Raw genomic sequence first — 21283 nt, 5'->3', positions numbered from 1 at the left:
GGAGTTCTTCTCGTACGCCGTTCAGCGTCCTTAAGTCTTGTAGCCATTTGGTCTAGGTTTCGTCGGAGTAGATTATTCGTTGCATTAAGTTGGCTCCAGCTTTCTGCGAGCTCCTCGTACGTCGGAGGCCTTGGCGGGGCGTTACTAGGTTCTGGGTTTGGCATAGGCTCATGTAGCCCCATCGTTATATCTTGTTCGTTTTGCATTCTCAATTCTCTCTCGCTCCGTACGAGAGAAAAGAGTAAGAAGGGTTAAAGTGATCTTTTAGCTTATGTTATGGGCGGAGAGGCCTAGCGAACGAGTATGCTTCTACCTATCGTACAGAAGCTAAAAGATAAGAAAAAGAGAAGATAACTAAGTACAGACTTCTCTTATACCTGCTCGCTTCTGATCACGTGTCCGTACAGAAGGTATATCACGTGGTCGAAGATCACGTGATCCTCTTCAGTAGAGATCACGGGCGCAGCCCTTTACAATATGAAGGTTTCCTATTTAGGTTTAGCGCACCATGTGATGGGCGGCGCCCTTTGTGCGCTTGTTTAGACTAAGCTATAACGAGATCGAGTATATCTATGCGACTACTAAGACTATAAGACAAGCTTGTAGTCTTGTGCAACCTTTTTGGTCACAGGGATGGCGTAAGTAGTCGTACGCTCGGCCCGGTAGGGCCCGGCCCTTACACACCATATCTGGGCGAAAGTCAGGGCAACGTGGTCTGCCTACACGGTTGGAGACGCTAAAATATGACAGCAGGGCACTTGAATCCCTTGCTTCCATAGTGAGTAGTACGCGGAAGAGGGGCTCAGCTGTTGCCAATACACAAGGGGGCCTCACCAAGGACTGAATAGGGGTTGCAGTACGACCCCGAATTCTGATAGCAGAGATAACCACTTGGTAATCGCTTACACGAAATCTAACTCTACTAACACAATGGGGATGCGTGGATATATGCACAGTGTTGCCAATAACACATCGATGCAGTACACAATCCACAGCTCGACATAGTACTGTATGACAACGAGGTGTCTTGGCTTGCGGAGTTCGCTGATCTCTGAAAAACGAGTTGGATCTCGATCGCCGAATTGTCTTTACTGCGAGATAGATAGGCCAAGATTGAATGTTAGTCGGGCACGGAACGTGGTGGTCCCGTAGATGGGCCGGCTAATGCCGCTCAAAGCGCTGTTTCAATCGGTGTGCGGCAATACTTATTATCATTGGGATGCCGGCACCGTGCCGCGTGCCGTGTCACAGCCCGCAGAAGCAATGCTATACTACTTAGTCCTCGAGATAACCGGCCAGTACCGTGTTTTGAAACAGTACTGAACAACGTACGATACCTACAGGCTTTGTCAACTTACGCATGGTGCAATGTCTGTGGATATCCATGGGTAGCTCGTGGATCTTTTTCGTATCTGCAGTCTTCGGAATGCGACAAGGATGTAATGAGACGTGCCAATAAGCCCGCTGCTGGAAGAAAGCCTAGAAGGTTCGCTGCTCAAGTCACGTTGAGCCTGGCCTTACTATATGTCAGCCCGTGCATCGGGTTATGATGTTCAAGGCATGTAGGCAGACCACGTTACCCTGGCTTTTGCCCAGAAATCGTGCGGTAAACCTAGATAGGAAGTTTTTATGCGTATACTGAGAAATTCCTTAGGACACCTAAGCTACTAGGGTGTCTCTATAGAGTTACTGTCTGTTAGCGTCCTTGGCAGGCTGTCTTTAAACCCTTTTCTGAATGGATTCAGAACTAATTCTTCCTATAGTACAAAAAACTAGACACTGTAATAGAATTTTCTCTCTCCCCACTTCAATCCCAGCCTAGCAGTCCTAATAGCAGGGGCAATAGCCCTCTTTACCTAGGTAGCTAGGCTAAGGATAGTGTAGATGAGTATACTTATAGTTGTAGTTATGTTATATTAGTTAAGGTATATAACTTTGTTTTAGTTAAATCGGTTTAAAACCAATTCTGAACCCGTTCGTATTGCCAAGGCTTACTTAATTCTAGTGCACTTTAGCGTGTGATTAGACCTCTTGGCAGGATATGCCTGGGCAGAGGTCAGGGTCGGGTGGTCTGCATCCTAGTCTCTTGTGCCCTAGAGTTCGGACAAAGCTGGGACTAGAATCATCATATCTGAACCTCGGATAAATAAAGCCTCAACCCAAGTCTTTCGATCAAGATCCACCGATATTACTTAGAAGCGATCGCCATATCACAACCCTCGCTACCTATCGGCCATTCTATACTATTTCTTCACATTGGATCCACACAAACGGCGTGTTACGACCTTCAGTTGCTCAATGATGATAGAAGTTGAAGAAAAACCTTCCTACAGAGCTTTCGTCATATCTCCTCCGCAGGAAAACCAAGACACCCCGAAATTCTTCTCAGACGTGCTGATAGAGGCTCTTTACCTCTATGTTTCTCTGCCATTTGACACCACACATACCCTGATAGTATGTGTATCAATTATTCCCTTCAGCATTCCAAGCCATCGCGGCCAGGTTTTCTATCATACAGAAGCCTCATATGCGCAGTGTTGTCAAGGTCTAGACAAAAGATTATTTATGCCCACAATTATTAGTACAGCACAGAAGACTTACGGAATTTACATGCCATATCATCCGTGGAATTTTGAAATGGCTGGTGTATGGTCAGTTGTTCTGGTCGTTATGAGAATCTTCTAGCCCAACACTAACCACGCTTCTCAGGCGGCAGGTACAGGTTTCCTCGGAGATTAAACACGGCAGCTTAACCTGTGCACAGAGATCGGCACTAATCCTCGATCATATGCTAGGCTCTCTAGCACCTTTGTCTGATGAAGAGGAAATCCACAGCCAGCACCATGACTCAAGCTTCGATTCTGAGCAACATTTGTTCATGGAAAAACTCGCGGGATCTATGCTGGGAACACCTCCAGCCGAACCACTGGCCGATTATTCCATGCAAGATGCACAAAGTTGCAGTGTCATGCATACAGCACCCCTAATTCAACACGAATGTCCAATCACAAAAGTTGCGGATGAATTTCTGAACAGCTTCTGCAACATAGAATCCCATGTCATGGCGATCAAGTTTAGTAACCGCCTCTCGAGTCTAACATTCCCAGAGGGCACGTACTCTAAGCCTGCTATGCAGGCCTTCAGATGTTGCAAACTAATAGCCGGTCAGGCAAAGGAGCAACTGAAGAATGCAACCTTCACTCGGTTCTTTTCTCTGTGCTTCTTTCTCCTTTGGGAGGGACTCGCATGTGAACCAGGGAAAGCCGGTGCTCGCGTAGTATGTATATTGAAAAGAAAGTGGAGTGCGAACGAATTCCCTGCTGACGATTACCAAGATAAATACAAGAATGAGGGAAGCTGGCTTTGAGGGAACTTCGCGTAGCCTGAAAACTCTCCGTGATGAAACAATTTTCATAAATCGGCTTGTGGCTTCGATTGATATGTCACATGGGACAGGCGTTGCATCGCTGGTCTTCTATCATATTTTCGGTGAGAGCGTTCGGCTGAGATACTTTCCAAGCTGCTGACTGAACATACGTAGGGGCCTCAAATTACCGGCTTATCCGCCTTATGAATCGTTATGGTAGCGCTAAGAAGCTGCTCGCGATACGAAGAATCTGCGAAAACCTGCAAGTTTCCAGGCTTATTGGCAATCCCCTTCCCATTCTGCGGATACATGATCTGATAGGAGAACATATGCCAGACCTTCCGTATGTCCCCTGTACTCCAGACCGATGCACCCTATTGACAGTTGGCAGGAACAACGTAATCAACGCCGCAATAGGATATTTGGATGTACACACCCCCTTATCCATCGAGCAAGACCTGGATTTCCCTGGGTTCAATCCTCAATTAGCTTTCTCACAGTTATGATAAACATCATGTCTTTTCAAGCCTAACTAAACCCACCACTTCTTGATAACGTCAAAATGTAGTCAAAATAACTTGTGAAGCTAGAAGTGGGCGTGACTAGCTTTTGCTGAAGGCTATCTCGATATGTACAAGCTCAGAGTTTTGAGCAGAAGAAAAGTCCTACACAAAATTATTAGAAGTTCGCTAGCCGTTTCATGTAGACAGACGCTCACTTGTAGACTATCATTAAATTACATTGATGATTACAAACAAAAACACGAGTAGAAGTGATTATTGCTGATCAGCATGGAACCCTACGTAAGCACGAGCTGCCTACTTCTACTGGCTATCTGCCGAAGTAATTCCATCGCAATAGTCCCGCTAAGACAAGGATGCAGCATACTGAAACTTTGTTTGTAGCACTTTTTGCTTACTCTAGCTTATAAACCCACGTGTATAGTGTTCCAAGCCAGGATATGAAATACCGAGATAGTTTATATCCTGTACAGAATACTATACATGGACTAGCGTTCACGTAGACTAGTGAGACATATCTGTAAGAATTTATTGGTTATAATCACGTAGTTATGGGGGGTTGATTTCTTCTCTCATATAACGTTGCTAAACACTGTAACCATTACCTTCCGATTTCTCGCAATAAAAATCTAGCCTGCTCTTCTGGACTGTGGTGTGTGTGACAACTAGCCTCTCTATAGCCAAAAGCCTGTGCGGTTTCCCGTTTATCCGACCCGTTGTTGGGCTGCTTCACTTACGATTATCACACTAAGTGGCATTCAAGTATGTCTAGACTAAATTAGATAGAGGTGTAATACATACGTGGTTGAAGGTGCGATCTATGACGGTGTAATATGGTACTTCTCTCATAAACGATCAGGCTTGCTAAATTTAGGTATAACAAAACGTGATTGTTTTTTGTCTAATCGTTTCATTGAAAATATGACATCGGGGCGGTACTATCATGGAACAGAGCACTGTTCCATGCGTCTAAATTCTCCGTTGTACAGAATACGACACCGTCTCTAGCTCAACTTTGAAGATAGAGTCTAAATCTGATGAGTAAACTGAAAAACGGCATCGTACGAGTAGACTTAGGGAGGAGCAAGGTATCAAGCAGCAATGCGCAAGACTGTGGTCGTTGGGCAGGTAGCCTCGGTTGCTCTGAAACTCGTTTTATTCATGCATACGAACAAACACTATTTCTTGACCATAGAGCACCTTTTAACACGAGATGATTTACATGGGCTTCCTATTGAAATTTTTAGCGCTGACTGTCAAGAATTGACCCACAGGACCCAATTTTGCTTCTAAATAGTAGGGTGTCACATGGTGGATATCAAAAGGTGATATTCCACAACGGATTGTACTTTGTGTGGTCAGCGGCACCATTTGCCCGCGCTTTTTCTATTATTTTTTATTTCTTGGCTGTTATTTCAGTACATAAGGAAGATAATACGCGTGAATGATAGGAAAAATCTCAATCTTATAGTGGTAGTGTAAAGCTGTAAAATTGCCAACATTCTAGCGTTTTGTTAATTTTGGTTAGGTGGTGGCCTGTGTAGAGTACCGCTTTTTGGCCACCGGGTAAGTATCATTTCTTTTCGAGGTAGAGCCTAATAGGATGTCCTCGATGGTATGTCGTAGTATAAGCGCCAGTTGGGGCGACCTTTTCTCTGAGTGAAGAAGCTACAAGTACATTCTTATTAAATAGAAACTCTATTATACCTTTGAAACTTAGGGTAGCATCTTACATATCTGGCTTCTCAATTGTGTTGACTCATAACCAGCGCAACGACATTGTTATGCGTTATGCCACTGACACCTGACCTTCTAATAAAGCATATTGCGTTAGCGGACATCTTGTACATACTTAACCCAGCTAGTTACAACTCCACTAAATCATCCCGATACTAAATACTGTGTTAACTGCATGGTATCTCTATTGTCCTGGTTTTAGCACTGAGCCAAAGTATCATGCATATATATTGTATACTATCATCAAAGAGAAGATTTCCAATCCCACTAAAGTTGTTCCGCGCTACTAGACCTATGGATTTGTAGCGACTGCGACCGGCGCATCTCAAAAAAGATTTCCTGCAAATTAGAGCTAAAATATTTTACTGAAATCTATGTTTCCACCAGTAATTCCTCAGTATTCACAGTCTACGACCCTCTTTTCGCATTAAAGCCAGGACGTTTTTTTCCACAAGACTCCTAGTCTGGCTATCGTTAGTACTTTTCCCGATTCCTCTGATACCTTGGTGTGTGTTTTCGGGTCTTGTAAATCATGATATTGTAATATACCTAAGCTGTTATTAAGCTGGGCCAATCATATCCAGGACATGATAGATCGCTACAGGCATGAATTGAAGAGACTGCCACCTCGACTAATCCAAAAGCCCCACAACCACATCTCTCAAAGTTCCCGCGACCATCTCACAAAAAGCTTCAAAAATCTCACCCTCCTATTCCCCCTTTAGTTCCTGCAGCAGCACCTGCTAAATCCCAAGTAGCACGACTCCATGATATAGAACCCACCGCGGTTCTGGCAGTACCACTCGCACTTCTTAGCCCAATCAAGACGGCATCCAGAGCGGGCTCCAGGGCAAGCCTAGTCACAGTTAGCATATTGCTTCTAAACCCCGAAGAAGCCAAGTAGAATGAAAGGGAGGAGAGAGGAAAAAACGTACACGAGGAACAAGTCCAACAGCCTCCGCCTCCGCCTCTCGCACCTCAAATCCAGACATAGTTGGTGTGCCAGCTGCAACGGTAGCAAGAGTGGCAATAGCGGCGATGAGAGTGAACTTCATATTTGCTGTTTCTTTTCGTGGAAAAGGACAAGTCTGAATTGTGTCTTGGAGGAGTAGTAGTGATGAAGAAGAGAAGAGATGCTTGATCGATGCTGTGATGCTTTTACTTCCCAGCGGACTTCACTACTGCTTTTATACACATCTTCCCCTCATATCAAATTGTTTTCTTTGCCTTGTTTCAATCATTCCGCCCCCAAGAGAGCTATCATGCGGTCCATGGCTATGCAGTGAATGCGATGGATGCGAGAAGGGCTACTTCACGTCTGGGCAACTTGTGTATGCAAGCCTCGTGCGGGGCTGGAAAGCGCTTTCATTACGGCACACTCCGCAAAGATGTGAAGAGTGATGTGGAGGTTGGGTATAGTGATTGGACAGAGCAGACACACTAGCCTCTTAGTGCCCAGATGTGAAGATATCTTGCAAGGGTGAAGCTTGGTACATTGTTACACCTTATCTCGCTTGCAAGTGCCCATGACGGTACATCGTTCATACCACTTACAAAAAAAGGTAAATTAACTGGCCATTGTACACGGCATAGACACTTCTCAATTTGTTACATCCCCAGCACCGTTTACTTCCACATGTGCCTTATCCGTGCTCGCATTTGCTTGTATCTACCGAAATACCTGTAACGCAAGCGATTGGCCAGCATGCGATCCCTAAAAAGAGGTACCTGCATTACCATCGCTGCCATTTAACCGAAAGGAAGAAAAATCCCCTAAACCGCGCCCCTTCCTCCCCTTGTGTGCGGCTGAGAGAAACGGCAGGCCTGTATGTAGTTACCGTGACGCATGCACATAAAAATGGCCGACGAACAGGCGCGCCCCGCCCCCACTGTCTCTTTCCCCTCTCTCCCCCACAACGTAGCTGTTATGCCGTAAATACTGGGGGCGGAAAACAAAAAGTTGGTGCTTGTCGCAGCTTGGGTAGTGTTAGGCCCTCTGCGATTCTCAGATGCGAGATACGATGGCGGGTAGACGAGTGACATGCTGTTCGTCGTTGGGGGCCTAAAGTGTGCCTTGCTGCGGAAAGGGGTCCTGTGTCCATTAGTGGCGGTTTTCTGTCACTGTCATCTCTGTAACTATAAAAATGGTATGATGTGTTTCTTTGGTGTTGATTTTGAGGGTGATGGAGATGGAGTGGTGGAGTGTGGTGGTTGGTGGAGTTCAAGCGCGTGGCGCTTGGAGAGGGAGGCGATAATACAATGATGCGGAGATGAGGCTGAAGGGTCGTCGTTCTGTATTTAGGATTTGGATGGGCTGTTCTTTGTGGTTATTTTAGGTCGCGGGTTATGTATTAGTCTTGACAATCATAGTTCAATCAAGGAAGAGGGTCGATTGCATTAGTTGGAAACCAATGAGTGCTGATTTGGACGGCCATGCTGGGCAACTACTACCCACGATCTATTCTCAAAACACATTTAAGCAGTAACAAAGAAAAAAAGAATCCCCAGCTGCAATCTGCCAACCCCCATTCGGATATAGTCGATCGCAGCCGGATATCCTCTCACCTCTTCCGGCACCGCTAAATTCAGAATGCACCCACGAAAAGTATATTGCCTACAGCTCTAGCCAGTGCAGCTTCAGATACATACTATGCTATCCGCCTGCTCCTATGACTGCACTTTAATCTAACTACTTGATCTGATCCAGGACTTGTTAAGATGAAGCTGAAATCCAATCACTCATTGCCCAACAAAAGTCTAAGAGAAGTCTTTATTGGAATAGTATCATTTATGTTATAGGTCACTAAGTTGGCGCAAATTAGATTAACAAGTAGACCAGACCAGCCCTCTTATAAATCCAAGCCTTCCAACACATACCATATTCCAAAATCCCTTTAAGCTGCGCCTCCCCGATGGACAACAACAAAACACCCCTACCCTAAGATTTAGTATTCTCTTTCCATAGCCAAAAAGCCCTAATATAGATTATGCACTTACACCCTGGCCATTACAATTCCCACTCAGTATCACACCACCAGTATTACACTGGCAAGATTGCGTGGTACCAACGCATGGCCCACCAAACACAATATTGGATCCCCTGCATGTGATGGCGACCTGGGCTGTTGCCACAGAGAACAAAAGCACGCTGGTAGCGACGATGGAGGCGAGCTGGAGTTGCATTTTGGACGGTTAATTGGGTCGATGAGGTGGATTGAGGTAGGTGTGGAAAGAGAGGAAGTGTGGATAGTGGTGATTGTGAACGATGTTTGGTGGGATAGCAAGTTGTATTTATTAGATTTAGTTACGTCTTCTTTCTTATAAGATTAGACAGTAAGTTGTATATACTACGTGTATGGTTGTCATCTATTAGAGCAAAAGTACGATCAAACCAGCTCTCAGGAGCTGATGTTGTGGTGGATCAACTAGAGAGTGTAGTAGGAGAAGGTCCGAAAGGTACTCAGACGAGGATAACATCATATATATATATATATGGTGTGAGGCGTACCTGCAGAGTGCCGGTCTTTTGGCCCGTTTAGCTGGTCTGGCTCACTGTTACAAGTAATATGATGTTCATCACGTGACTATGCACCATCTTCTGGACATCTCAGCACGAGTGCGCGACCAATAAGCGCAGAGATTCTCAAGAGTCAATCAGATCCGCACTTCTTCGTTCACGAAAACTCAATCCTTCTGGGAACCGATCGTGACATGGCAGCTAAAGCTGCAACCAATTGTTTCAAATCATTATTAAGGAATACAGAACACCGTATTGGATATCATTCACAACCCCCCCAAAAAAAACAAGCGCACAACACCTAATCAAGCAAATCTACCGTATCAATCCTTTCCATGTCGCGCATCTGGCCCCTCACACGTCACGATCCTTGACTTCTCTGCCTCCATAGAAGATTCCATGCACCTGGCATGTAGAATCTCCACCTTAAAATCGACTTGTACATCTACGATGATGCGTTTCCAAGGATTCGCTTCACCTTGATTAGTTATTTGTTTTCCCTGGTCGTCGTGGCTTGCTTCTTCGCAGCCCAAGTCATCAGAGCTGGGGGTCTCGAAGGCGTGCATGTGGCTGTGATGGTTGTTTTTGCTAGTAGATACTCTCTCGTCTTGCTGAGCTTCGGTGCATCGCACGTTTGACTGCGCAGTGTCATGCACAAATGACATGCTTCCGCGGAATAGACACCAGATTTCAAGTAAATTGGCGACGCAGACTGCGAAAGAAGCCTCGCGTGTGTACCAGGGTATGCGGGTTATGGAATGGGCGCTAGTAAAGTCGTGGAATTTTGCTAGAAGCGCGGAAATGACCTGGCGCATAAGCGTCAGTACTAGAGAAAGGCTAGAATAAAATGGCGTGTGTGACATACGATTAAACTGCCCATGCCGAGTAACATGACTAGCCTAATATGTTGCTTGACCAGTAGCGAGAGCGACGTGATTAGCGAGATCGCGATCGCGACGATGGATGCGTCGCTGCTAAGATTGAATATTGCGTGGGCAATAGCAAACTCCTCGACGGTGCTGCAGACTGTGAAGAAGGCAACTTCAACCGCCAGCCAGCCGACGATGATGTATACTGCTGCACCCTTGACCCATTTGGTGACGTTTGTTTCTTTGAGCGTGCGAGCAGATGTTAATAGCATACATAGTTTTAATGCGGACATCAAGTTGTGCATGCACTGTTAGATGTTAGCTTCACGTGTCGATCTATTTTTCAACGTGTTACATGCTACCAACATACCTGCTCAGTGACAGCAATGGCTGTCGATCCTTTGATCCAATTATTGGAGTCATCTTGTGTGAATGCTTCCACACTTTTATTTGAGAGTATGTTGCTTCCGTCTTTGGCAATTGTTTGAGTTGAGATCACTGCCAACCCAGTATAAAGTATTGGCACAGCCGTCATCATAATCCAGTCATCTACAGCGAACAGGTCAAGTCTACGAATATGACGCCACCGGGAGAAGCTGGGATGATCCATTAGCCTCATCTACACACAATAAATTCGTGTTACTGACATTCGTAGCGTGATGGCAACAACACTGATGCTGTACAGAGTCCACGCCTGAAATACTACTCCCTGTGGGAGGTTCGACAAGTTGAAAACTTGCATTGCCACTTCTTTCCTGGTTGTTATATTTGGAGGTATTTCGCTGCTGGAGGTTTGTTCACAATATACACTGTGGACCCGGTCAAGTAACCAAGCTCTCAAGTTGTGTATCTACTTCATGAAAATGGCCGTGAATCAAACGTGAACTAGATGTGTGTGTAGTCGAACTAAAAGAAACAACGACATATAAGTATCGTGCTGCTGACTCGACTAATAAGGTTTGAGATGTGATCATCTTTTGGTTCATCAGATCAAAATCGAGATTGCATCCTCTACTCATACGATGATGCTTACCGAAACGCCTCGGCCCGTCAAGAGTCCCCGCATATCCAGTCGAATTAGGCAATGAGTAGTACTGGTCGGGATTCCCAACCGAGGATCGACGTAGCAATCAATGTGTCGGCTAGTGAGTTCCAGGTCCATATACCAGGAAATTCCTGAAGAGCCCAACACGATGAAATGTTCCTATTGGTGAAGAAAGGCCGTGTGGACGTGAACGAAGCTTGGGCCTAGGTGGATCGCGGGATGGACGGCGGCGGCGGGAGCGGGATGTGGGTTCCGTCCAGCTGTGTGGCGATCACGTCTTAGTAGAGCGATGAATAACATACTTTATTGCAATAAATGAGGCGCCTTCTCGTGCTCGTTTCCGACGCACCGGTACGGAAATGAGGGTGCAAGTCTCGACACAGGAAAGTGGGTGTCGGCGATAAGACTAGAAAAAGCAGTTATGGCTGAATGAAGCTAGCTGGTCTGCTTTCGGATGTCAAGTCATTCGATAAGAGAAAAGGATGTCCAACACCCCGTACCCCCGTATCACTCCAACGCCGTGTGAGGTCTAAGACTGTTCGATGGAGGCAAGGAAAGTCTATTCGAGTAACGTTAACGCCACACGATTGAGTAATCAAAACGTCCCAACATGTGGTGACAAGATAGTTGAAATTATATTTTTCTTTACAAAGAATATATCTCGGGTTAAAATGTACGATTACCCTGGAGAAGATAAAAGATATATGGATCTAAACATGCTGATACCCTCAGCAGTGAAACTAGACAACACCGTATGAGATATACGCCCAGGTTAAAAAAAGCCACAAAGTTGGCAAGTGGGTCAACAGATGAAACCTTGCACGACGAATGCAGAAACTGAGATTCCACAAAGAGACCGAGAGACAGACGCCAAGTAGACGCCAATGGTTACCTCATGCAAAAAGGAAGCGGGACAAGGATCAAGCATCAAAAGATATGCTACTGAGCCCAACTACCCCTTCTAATGGCAGCAGTGCCATGACAAGAGCTGGTAAGATCTTCATCAGCCATGTTGGGATGCTGTCTCGCCCACTCTTTGATATAAATGCGCAGCGCGCGCCAACGCATGCACGTTTCTTCAGTAATCTCAGAGTCCTTCAAGTTGCCGTCCTTTCCAAGGCGAATGTAACCACGAGATTTGGCGAGATGGTCATCTTGCCGTAACTCAGAGATAGGAATGTGTGAAATTTTGGAGAGCTCCGCGTCAAATGGACGGGCCATGGATGGATAGCCCAGCGATAGATAATTGTAAACCTGGGTAACAAAATCGTCGCCAAACTCCTCTTCGATCGACTGCTCGACAGCAAGCTTCTCATCAATGCCAGCAAAGTCCGATGGCGCGAATGTTGTGCCTGAGCTCGATGCTGGAGGAGTAGGCGGCAACAGACTCGCCGATGGTGTTGGGTAAGGTGAAATGGGATTTGGTATCTCTGTATTGGGTGTCAAGAGACCAGTTGGCCTGCGTGGGGACTTGTCTCCGCCGTTGACGCAGAACCCGCCCCACAAGCCATGGGTACTCGAAGCGCGGCTGTTGGCAGTAGACCACAAGGATGGTGTTGTGCTTGTTTGTCTTCCATTACCTTTGCCGCACCACAGGCTTTCGCCTTTTTCAGAGGCAGCTTTGGACTGCTCGGAGAGATAGCACATGGCTGTCCTGACCGCGTCACATCCTTGGGTAGGATCGAAACGGGATGGCTCAGGGGATTCGCAGCGTGGAAACTTGATGTCTTGCCCGAGCATGGGGGGGCGGGCTTCTCTTCGCTGGCGCTCCAATTCGGGGTCCTTGCGTTCCTTTGCAAATTTGCTAGCCGTAGCAGCGTCAAGAAAGCCTGCGGGATTGCCAAAAGGGCTGAAAGCAGGTTTCGCGTGTTCGGTAGGCTTGGACTTCTCTTTCTCGGCAATTTGCTCTGCTTGGTATTTCCGCATGGCTTCCAATTCCCAGTTTATGACAGTATATGGGGGCTCTGTCTTTGGCTCTGATTGGGGCTTTGCCTCTGTGATAGATGGCTCCGAACCCTCCGTGTCACGATCTACGTAGTGAGCCACAGGCTCGTGAATATCACTGTTAGGGAATGCTGCCAACGCTTGTTCTCGAAGTTGCTTCTCAGCAGCCTTGGCAGCCAGCTCAAGCAAGTATCCAGCAGAGGTACCGTCGGCACTCTCCCGCCGTCGGGTAGCCTCCTTGTACATGAAGGAGTGGTCAGGCCTATAGGGAGGTGATTCGGTGGGTGAAGGTGGGGTTGATGCTTCAGACTCTGAAGATTCAATGGGATCCAAGTCTGGCACACGGAATGAATGCTGCGAAGAGCTAAAGTACGATCGGCGCCTGCTTAGTGGTGAGGCATTGCGTTGAATCTCCAGAAACAAAGGGTTTTGTGACATGTCATATGTTGGAGTGTTCACTGGTGGGGTAGGTGGAATTCCTAGTATTCTTGCTTTTCGGGCACTGATGGCTGACTCTGGGGTCGCCTCCGTCTTTTCGTAATCAAACAGCACAGGCTCGTCGTCACCTGCTTTGCGGTGTCTCTGAGCAGTCTCAATCAGCTGGGGCCTGAATCTCTTGACAGGTAGCTTTCTCGATGCTGTGCCCAGGGGATTGGCTTTGAACTTGTCAGTGGGCGATGTTTGCTCTTCCCAATCACGGGCAAACTTTTGACGACTGCTTCTTGTGGAGGTTTCTAAAGGTTGGGGGACAAAGCGGCGGTTCGACCTGGTGGTAGTTCCCATGAGCTGGGGTGCGGATGTTCGCGGCACCTTGGAGCTTGTGGTTGTGGTCTCAATGGGCTCGGGTATAAATCTCCGGTTTACTTTGGAGCTTGTGGTTGTAGTCTCAAATGGCTCAGGCGCGAACCTACGCCGGGCTTTGGAACTTGAAGTAGTGGTCTCAATCGGCTGAGGCGCAAACCTTCGCGGCTTAGGCGCCTCGACAGGCTCCTGCCTGACTTTGTCCTTTGAAGATGAAACCGTCGTCTCAATCGGCTCGGGCTTGAAGCGCCTTGGAGGTGCTGCGGGGTCCATCTTGATTAGCGTTGTACACTCCCGACAAGTGGTCCGTTGTGATTTAGTCTTGTGCAAATCGTTTATGTCACTATTGGTGGACTGCCAATCGCAAGTGTGCCTCTGGTGCGGATGCGCACGCGAGCGGGGAAGTCGATCGGGACAATCCGGGGCATGCAGAGGTAGCAATTCCCAGGTGGTTGTGGTGTTGACGGGTGCAACAGGACGCAGGGTACCTCTTGGCCACAGAGGTGTATGCAGTGTATAATATTCTGCTCGGTGGGTGGGTAGAGTTCAAGAGTAGGCGTGTGGGCTTTGGGCAGCGGTCAGTCGCGTGGGCATGGAGGTTGTGGGCAATGCATATGCACTCGACTCACCAGACCGCGTATCTCTTTTCCCACACGGCCAGGGGCTTGTCGAAGGGCGGAAAGCGTGTGGACGGGGCTCTGGCGGGCAACATGTGAAATATCACAGTGTCGAGCGGGCGGTGGACGGGGTGCAGGATGACGTATGGCCGGCTGGGTCGCGGGTCGCAGGTCGCAGTGGCAGTCTAGGGGCGACCGCGCGGGGATTCGCGAATTTTGGGGAGACGGGAGGGAGGGAGGGATGGAGGGGTGGGGACGGTGTGGAGGGATATATGAGGCAGCGCAGTGTAGCGGTACGACGGCAGTGCTAGGGCCCTCGACGGTCAAGCAGGCGCGTCGAGTTGACAATGGTAGGTGATTCTTGTTGGGTCCAGAAGAGCGCTTCGATCAAGTCTCGACCGTTGCGCCTCCCCCTTCATGCCCGATACCGTGAAATTGTTCCATCAATGCACTGCGCCCACAGTGCCGCCGCTGATGCATCTGCACTCATGTCCAAAAAAAGCAATGCTCACCACCTGTCACTGATTCTCTGACGCTGCCCGGCAGCAAGCCACAGTGTGTGCTGCTGGTCGGCGCAGCAGTGCCGTCGAGTCAGCTCAGCGGTCAGCTCCCACACATATCCCACACCTCCAATTCGTCTAACAATCGACGGCACGACGACGGACAGCAGCCGTGTGGGTCGCTGGACCAGCTAGCCATTTCCATTTCCATTTCTATGTTGAGGCCGCCGCCATGGATCGGGATGGCGTCCGCTGACTGGGGGATCGACAAATGACATTTGGGTGCCATGCCCTCCCCTCGTCGATAACCTCGATGCTCTCTCCAAGAATGACGGCCGGGCCTGGCATGCGAGTATTACTTAGCACACGGAAACTACTATGCACACACCCGTGAGCCTCTGGCATGTACACGCGACCGTCCGCATGTGCAGCCAACATGACCGCCAAGCAATCGTCAAGATGCATCGACTCGAGCAGCGTGCTCTTGAGGCGCAACTTGCTCGCTTTGGGATCGGAAGAGGTCTCACCACGCAATAACGCACGGGTCCATGTTCCGTCGACGGTACACGCTGTCAGCCGCAAGAAAATGCCTCTGGACGCATCCGCGGCCGCCCAAGGGGTAAATGCATGTTTCGCCGCTGTCTATTTCCAGGCCAAGCCACGGTTGCACCATGCCAACAACGTTAGGCGACCGTCTACCCACTGCGGGTGCGGCAAATGTACTACGGGTGATCTCGGAGCAGCCCAGAGACCAATTTACACGTACACGACCATCATCAGCCCTCTGCCGGATGTGACATCTACAACCGGACATTCCTCCCATTGTGACTTGCCCACCGGTGACGTTGGCGCCTTTCCTTTTTATTAGCACAGCATGCAATTGCAATTGCAATACCTGCCTCCTCAGGACCTGACCTTCTTGCACACGACCTCACGTGCCCACTTTCCTTTCTACATGCATGCATGGGTGAACTTGGGTATCAATTTCAACTAAGAAATACAGGCAATATCAAACCTAGCTCCGGCCCAAACGTGCAGACGATGCGGCTAGCTAATTCCCGAAACAAGCAAAGTGCGCCCTCACTCCAATGCAACAACAAACTCGAATAACAAACGTCCTGGAACGTCAAATACTACCCGGCCACGAACTACTAACATGCTCAGAATCGAGGCGGTGAGACGTTTCTGTACGCAGGCGCATACTCTCTCACCAACTGCTCCATCAAGAATGACAACCGAATACGATCCGGAACGACTGGAAGCGATGCCGGATCCCCTCTACAATCCTCAACCTGCGGACTGAGCCGCAAGGGTGTTTGTAGGAAGTAGTACCTCATCGGCAAGGGAGACGGGACAGGTATGAGGCCTATCAATGGTATAGTATTTCCTGGGTTGGGCGACAAGCTACGAGCGGGAATGCTTGCACGAATTACTGGGCTGCGGTCCCCCGACGAAGTTGGCTCAACCACCATACTCGCAGACATATCGCCACTCTCCAGCGAAGACGAAAACTCGCCGCCCGTACCGTCCGAAGCGGATGCGCCAGAGTCCGGCATCGATTCCTCGGATCCGCTGAGATCTTCAGACTCTCCACCACTTTCATCCTGCGCCTCTGCATCTGAATACAGGTTTTCCTCCTCGCCGACGACCGTCTGGTCATCATCGGCCCCGCCACCCTCATCGTCGCTATCCTTCTTGCAGCCGAGTCCGCAGTCATAGTTGCAATTCCTGAACTGAGGCGGTCTTTTCGGAGAAAAGGTGCTTATGTTTGGCTGCATAGGCGAATCATTGCCATCATTGTGGTTGTACATTGTGAGGATGATTCCCAAGGGCGAAAGCCGGGGACTAAGGCTATGTCAGCGTCAGCATGAGTATTGGCCAGGATATTAAAGCAGCTATCGCCCACTGAGGCGTCGTCTAACCAAGGGGGCACGACCTACCTACAAGGCTATGGTAATAGCAACAAGGTCTATATGCAATGACGCTTACAAAAAGCCCCAAGACAAGACAGGACAGCAATGGTTTTCAAATGGTACAGGCTAATATTACAGACAAGACTTCCATTCAAGATTTCGACTCGCTGGAAGAGTAAACCCACGATCACAACCACAGCGCACCACCGCATCTTTAACTTCGCACCCATAAGCCCATTATCCTCCGCTAGCCGCTCAACCTCGACTCACACCCATCATACCCGCCACCACATAAAGTGACACGTCGACGATTTCCCCTCACCACCCAGCCTAAAGCCATGCACCGACATAGGGGAAGCGTCCTCTGGCACCCCAATCACTGGACGATCTCCACACCTCTGCGCCGCGTGAATCAGCAAACAGACGTCACGAAACAGGGCCAAAAAAAGACATCACACTGTCTCTCTTTCCCCTCTTTCATATACTTGATCATATCCTCAGCTCCGACACCGGTGCGGGCCACACAAATCGTGTCTAGCCTTCACTATCCTCCTGGACAAGGGGGAAGGGGGCTACATCATCACATGTAGGTAGCAGTACCCGAAGGTAACCGGCCAAGGCCCTCCGCATTTCAGCCCCCATCGTCCCCCTTTCCCCCCTTCTACCCATGGCTGTTTCTTTTTAGTCCCACTGCATTCCGCTCACCGGGGGCGCATCGCTTGGACGCCGTTTTCAGGCGAAGCGGGGTAAAAATCTCCGCCGGTGAAAGGGATGGGTTTAGAGGACTTGTGAGCCAATGACGTGGGGTGGACGGGGGTGGGATTGGCTGCCTCATTTTCTGGTCGCTACAGGACTATGGCGTTTATGACGGGTGTAGTTCAAGGTGAGTTGGAATAGGAATGAGCTGAATGTAGATGAGATGATGTTAAGGGTGGATGAGATGGCGTCATGTGATTTGTCGTCATAACTCCTGATCGTACGACCGTAGAAATCCAGTTATATGTATGAGTTTTGAACTTTTTTTCTCATTGGCTACTTGATTTTGATCTTGTTCAAACCTCGTATCTTCTTGTCCGTTATCCTTCTATCTCCTGCACAATGCATGGCATGCAATAACAATCGGTATCTTTCTCCCCCCCCCCCCCCGAAAAAACCCCTATGTTTAAAAACCCATTCCACCCTTCCTGTTCCCATTTACTTATTATGCCACAACAGCGTCCGTAGCGAATCCCAGTCGTCTGACTGCACGTAACTGTTCTCTCCGTTAGCAAAATGCGAAATTCCCCCCAAAACCCAGAGACAAGGAAAAGGAAAACCCACATATAACTCATACTACTCCTGAGACTACTCTGCACACTCTCAGGATGCCACCTAAAAATATACATGACCATGGCCCAACTCAGACTCGCAAAAGCCGGCCACCCATTCCGCACCAGCGCGCGCCTCATCTCCCCATTCCCAAATAACTCCCACCCTTTGACCCCCGCATGTTTGCCCCCTCCACTACCGACCTCTCGCGGCTGCACGGCCAGCTTGGCCAGCGCAAGACACACACGTGCAGCGACGTAGATGACGATTTGCTGCGAGACGGAATTGTGGATTGTGCGGCCGAAGACGGTGTACCCACCGAGGAGGCCCGCGAAGAAGGAATCGTATTGGCGCTCTTTGCCGTTGGGCGACGTGTTCCGCAGGAGGAGCATTGTGGTTTTGTAGACGAGGGCGAAGAGGCCGAGGTTGCGGGCGTGTTGGCGGGTTGCTTTGTAGACGAGGAGGCATTTTGAGCGGAAGCTATTTTGGAAAGGGTAAACGTTAGTTTTCGGTGGTTTTTGGGCATGTAGGTAGGAGGGAGGAGGAGGGTAGATGTCTGTTTACCTTCCTGATCTGAAGAGGAAGATCATTCTGTGGTGTGTTAGCTCTGGTCTTGTTTTCGTCTAATGAGAAGAAGGATACATACACGAGTGCGTGTGGAAACCGCACTTTACTTCCATACACGATACCGTTCCTCACGCCTTTCACCAGTGTAAGGACATCGTGGTATTTTGGATCCAGAGCAATCTTCTCGAGCGCAGCCTATTTGATTCGCATTCCTGTTAGTTATCGACCACGACAAAAGGTTCGCAGAAGGGAAGCTCGGAGCGGAGCGTATGCGCGAGTTTCGCAGCGACGGGCGACATACATGGAGAGCGTGTAGTTGGTCCATGGCGGCGGTAATGTGAGTATATGCCGTCTTCGACTGCACGTGTAGACAGTAGGGGTATAAAAGAGCGTTGTACGTTCGTCTGCGATTGCGACAAAACGCCGGCGAGAGATCGCCAGCTGACGATGCGAGCGAGCCTCGGTTCAGGGCGCGCGCCAGTTGCAATGACGTCGATTTGCGCCGTGCTATTTCGCAATTCGCAATGCTACAGCAAGACCTCGAAAAGGGGGATAGAAATACAGACAGTGATTATTGAAGAAGAAAGACGTGTATCATAGGGCTGGGACTGGGAGTGGGCTGGAGACTATGCTTGCACGGGTGTACCCTGAAGGTGAAGGGGTCACAATCGCGTTGCCATCTGCATCCTCGGCTCCAATCTCACATTGCCGCTGCCGGTCGGCCTGGTTTCCCCACGTTGGAGCATCGTTTTGCACTAGACCACGATCGGCATAGACCAGAGATCGCAGGATTCTGCTTTGGCATGTGAAGGCTCGTGCAGAGTGCAGTTGACATGTGCTTCTGCGCGTTGTCGTCACGTAGTAGAGCATAGTGAAATCGTGTTTAACGGCCAATACTATTCTAAACACCAAAAAAATAACAATAACTCTATAAGCTATGCATAAGACCATGATGGTATCTCTAAGATGGCGCCTCAAATCTATGCTTCTTTTTCTCACAAACGCCCTTCCAACCTCGTTCTCATGCTCCCATATGTACCGCGCAGCTGCCTTGGACGCTCAAAAAATGTTTATGCTGTACTACTCAGACCCCCGGCTGGGCCATCGTTTCTTCAGCTCCTCATACACAGTGAAGATGAAAGCAGAACTGGGGATCGATCTTGCGACCGTGATACCGCATCCGCGATACATACCCTTAATGCCGTGTTGTTTCCACAGCACCTTGCCCACTGCGGTGAAACTCGATTTTCCGCCCGTCAGGTGCTTGACGTCTGCTGTCTGCATTCGTGACTTGATCGTGTCGGCAGGATAGAACATAAAGTTGTATGCGCCGCCAGCAACAGAACCAGAAGCCATGCGCTGCCACACACGGAGATCCTCGTCTTTGGTCGATCCGTTGATTCCCTTGAAGATGATCTTCATGCCCTCATAGCCACCAAACCATGCCGCGCCGCCTCCTGTTTCTCGAATCAAGGTTCCCAGCTGACCGTGCCAATAGCCGGAAAGGCCTTGGTGGCGATAGATCGAGGCAATGACCCCTCGAATTGTTGGAGTAGCAACTATAGTGCCGGGACTTTCTACAGGAACTTGCATCTTACACTTGACAAGTTCAATGGGAGTCAGAAACAACGAAGTGATTGCCCCAGCGACCATGCCACACCAGAGCATGCCCAAGTACGGCAGGTCTCGTTCAGGATGCCTCTTCAACTCTGGGTATACACCTGAAGCTTTCAGAGCATCTCCCGCTATGCGATACTATCGGCCACGTCAGCGTGGAACATGGAGCCTCGAAGAAGTGCAACTCACGCTGAAGAATAGGGCGCTGTTTTCCACTGCAGCCCCAACCAGAGGCGCACTAATACCTCTATATATTCCCAGAAACCCGTCGTGCTGTAGTGACTTCTTGAAGCAGTCCAACGGCCCTGTGTACCGGAGCGGTATCGTATCTGGCTGAGACTGCAGACGGACCTTGACCGTGTCGAAGGGGTACTCGATGTACTTGCCAACGATTCCGGCCGTTGATCCGCACAGAATGTCCTTTAAGGCCTCTTCTCCGCTGCTAGTTACATGTGCTGCAGCAGGACGCTGTGCCTCTTCCATGAGAATTGTATTGGGCAGCCCGCCTCTTCCGGCCAACACCGCCACTGAGCTCTTGTGTGCTTCCATCAATCTTCAATATGTATGGTGTATTTGATTTTGTATAGGACGGTCAAAGTATGCTGGTGGGAAGCAGGGGCATGTTGGGTACCAAGAGTCGTGGGCGGTGAGAGGCGCGGAGATGAGTGTTATGAAGTTGTGCTCATGTCAAGGCTGACGTGGGACAGCAGCGTACTGAAATTGCAAGTGGAGCAAAGTCAGGAGTGAAGTGACACAAGGAGAGTTGGACGGGAAGAGGCAGCGGGCCGTGGGTGGTGTGCGACTATGGATGAATGCAATTACACGAGTCTGGCGCCCAACGTGATGCAATCAAGAAAGACTTTTCCCTAGCTCCAAAAAATCTTCAGGGCGTCGGGAGAGGGAATATATAGAAAGTATCAAGGGCACAGCGCCCCTTTGACCCGGACATGGCGCTGACAC

General features: G+C 49.0%; 6 protein-coding genes across 6 annotated transcripts; 1 reads left to right on the top strand and 5 right to left on the bottom strand.

Moving 5' to 3' along the window:
- Nucleotides 1–2301: 2301 nt before the first annotated feature.
- Nucleotides 2302–3920, top strand: COCSADRAFT_359312 (uncharacterized protein; the record flags this gene model as incomplete). Its single annotated transcript, XM_007703169.1, has 4 exons — nt 2302–2646; nt 2825–3072; nt 3299–3489; nt 3542–3920. The coding sequence occupies 4 exons, from the start codon at nt 2302–2304 to the stop codon at nt 3871–3873; spliced, it is 1116 nt and encodes a 371-aa protein (XP_007701359.1). The 3' UTR covers nt 3874–3920.
- A 2221-nt stretch (nt 3921–6141) lies between these two features.
- Nucleotides 6142–6765, bottom strand: COCSADRAFT_37983 (uncharacterized protein). Its single transcript, XM_007702852.1, has 2 exons — nt 6561–6765; nt 6142–6481 (listed from the first exon to the last, which is right to left on the bottom strand). Exons 1-2 carry the CDS (start codon nt 6678–6680, stop codon nt 6347–6349), a joined length of 255 nt encoding a protein of 84 aa, XP_007701042.1. The 5' UTR covers nt 6681–6765; the 3' UTR covers nt 6142–6346.
- A 2588-nt stretch (nt 6766–9353) lies between these two features.
- Nucleotides 9354–11061, bottom strand: COCSADRAFT_191348 (uncharacterized protein). Its single transcript, XM_007703168.1, has 5 exons — nt 11045–11061; nt 10659–10985; nt 10382–10607; nt 10008–10319; nt 9354–9948 (listed from the first exon to the last, which is right to left on the bottom strand). The coding sequence occupies exons 2-5, from the start codon at nt 10751–10753 to the stop codon at nt 9466–9468; spliced, it is 1116 nt and encodes a 371-aa protein (XP_007701358.1). The 5' UTR covers nt 10754–10985; nt 11045–11061; the 3' UTR covers nt 9354–9465.
- Nucleotides 11062–11995: 934 nt separating this feature from the next.
- Nucleotides 11996–15741, bottom strand: COCSADRAFT_191347 (uncharacterized protein; the record flags this gene model as incomplete). The annotated part of the gene is made up of 5 exons (XM_007703167.1): nt 11996–14155; nt 14431–14778; nt 15046–15259; nt 15307–15560; nt 15685–15741. The coding sequence occupies 5 exons, from the start codon at nt 15739–15741 to the stop codon at nt 11996–11998; spliced, it is 3033 nt and encodes a 1010-aa protein (XP_007701357.1).
- A 391-nt stretch (nt 15742–16132) lies between these two features.
- COCSADRAFT_63307 (uncharacterized protein) lies at nt 16133–16729 on the bottom strand (the record flags this gene model as incomplete). The annotated part of the gene is made up of 1 exon (XM_007703166.1): nt 16133–16729. A coding segment is annotated over one exon (597 nt), but the record flags the coding sequence as incomplete, so codon positions are not given.
- Nucleotides 16730–17976: 1247 nt separating this feature from the next.
- Nucleotides 17977–21281, bottom strand: COCSADRAFT_120162 (uncharacterized protein). Its single transcript, XM_007703165.1, has 7 exons — nt 20513–21281; nt 19797–20461; nt 18997–19165; nt 18786–18901; nt 18704–18730; nt 18152–18619; nt 17977–18083 (listed from the first exon to the last, which is right to left on the bottom strand). Exons 1-7 carry the CDS (start codon nt 20870–20872, stop codon nt 18026–18028), a joined length of 1863 nt encoding a protein of 620 aa, XP_007701355.1. The 5' UTR covers nt 20873–21281; the 3' UTR covers nt 17977–18025.
- Between the last annotated feature and the right edge of the window lie 2 nt (nt 21282–21283).

This window comes from Bipolaris sorokiniana (assembly GCF_000338995.1).
Source record: "Bipolaris sorokiniana ND90Pr unplaced genomic scaffold COCSAscaffold_9, whole genome shotgun sequence".
Lineage (NCBI taxonomy): Eukaryota > Fungi > Ascomycota > Dothideomycetes > Pleosporales > Pleosporaceae > Bipolaris > Bipolaris sorokiniana.
The sequence above is the reverse complement of the archived record's forward strand: the minus strand, read 5'-3'. Positions and strand labels throughout refer to the sequence as shown.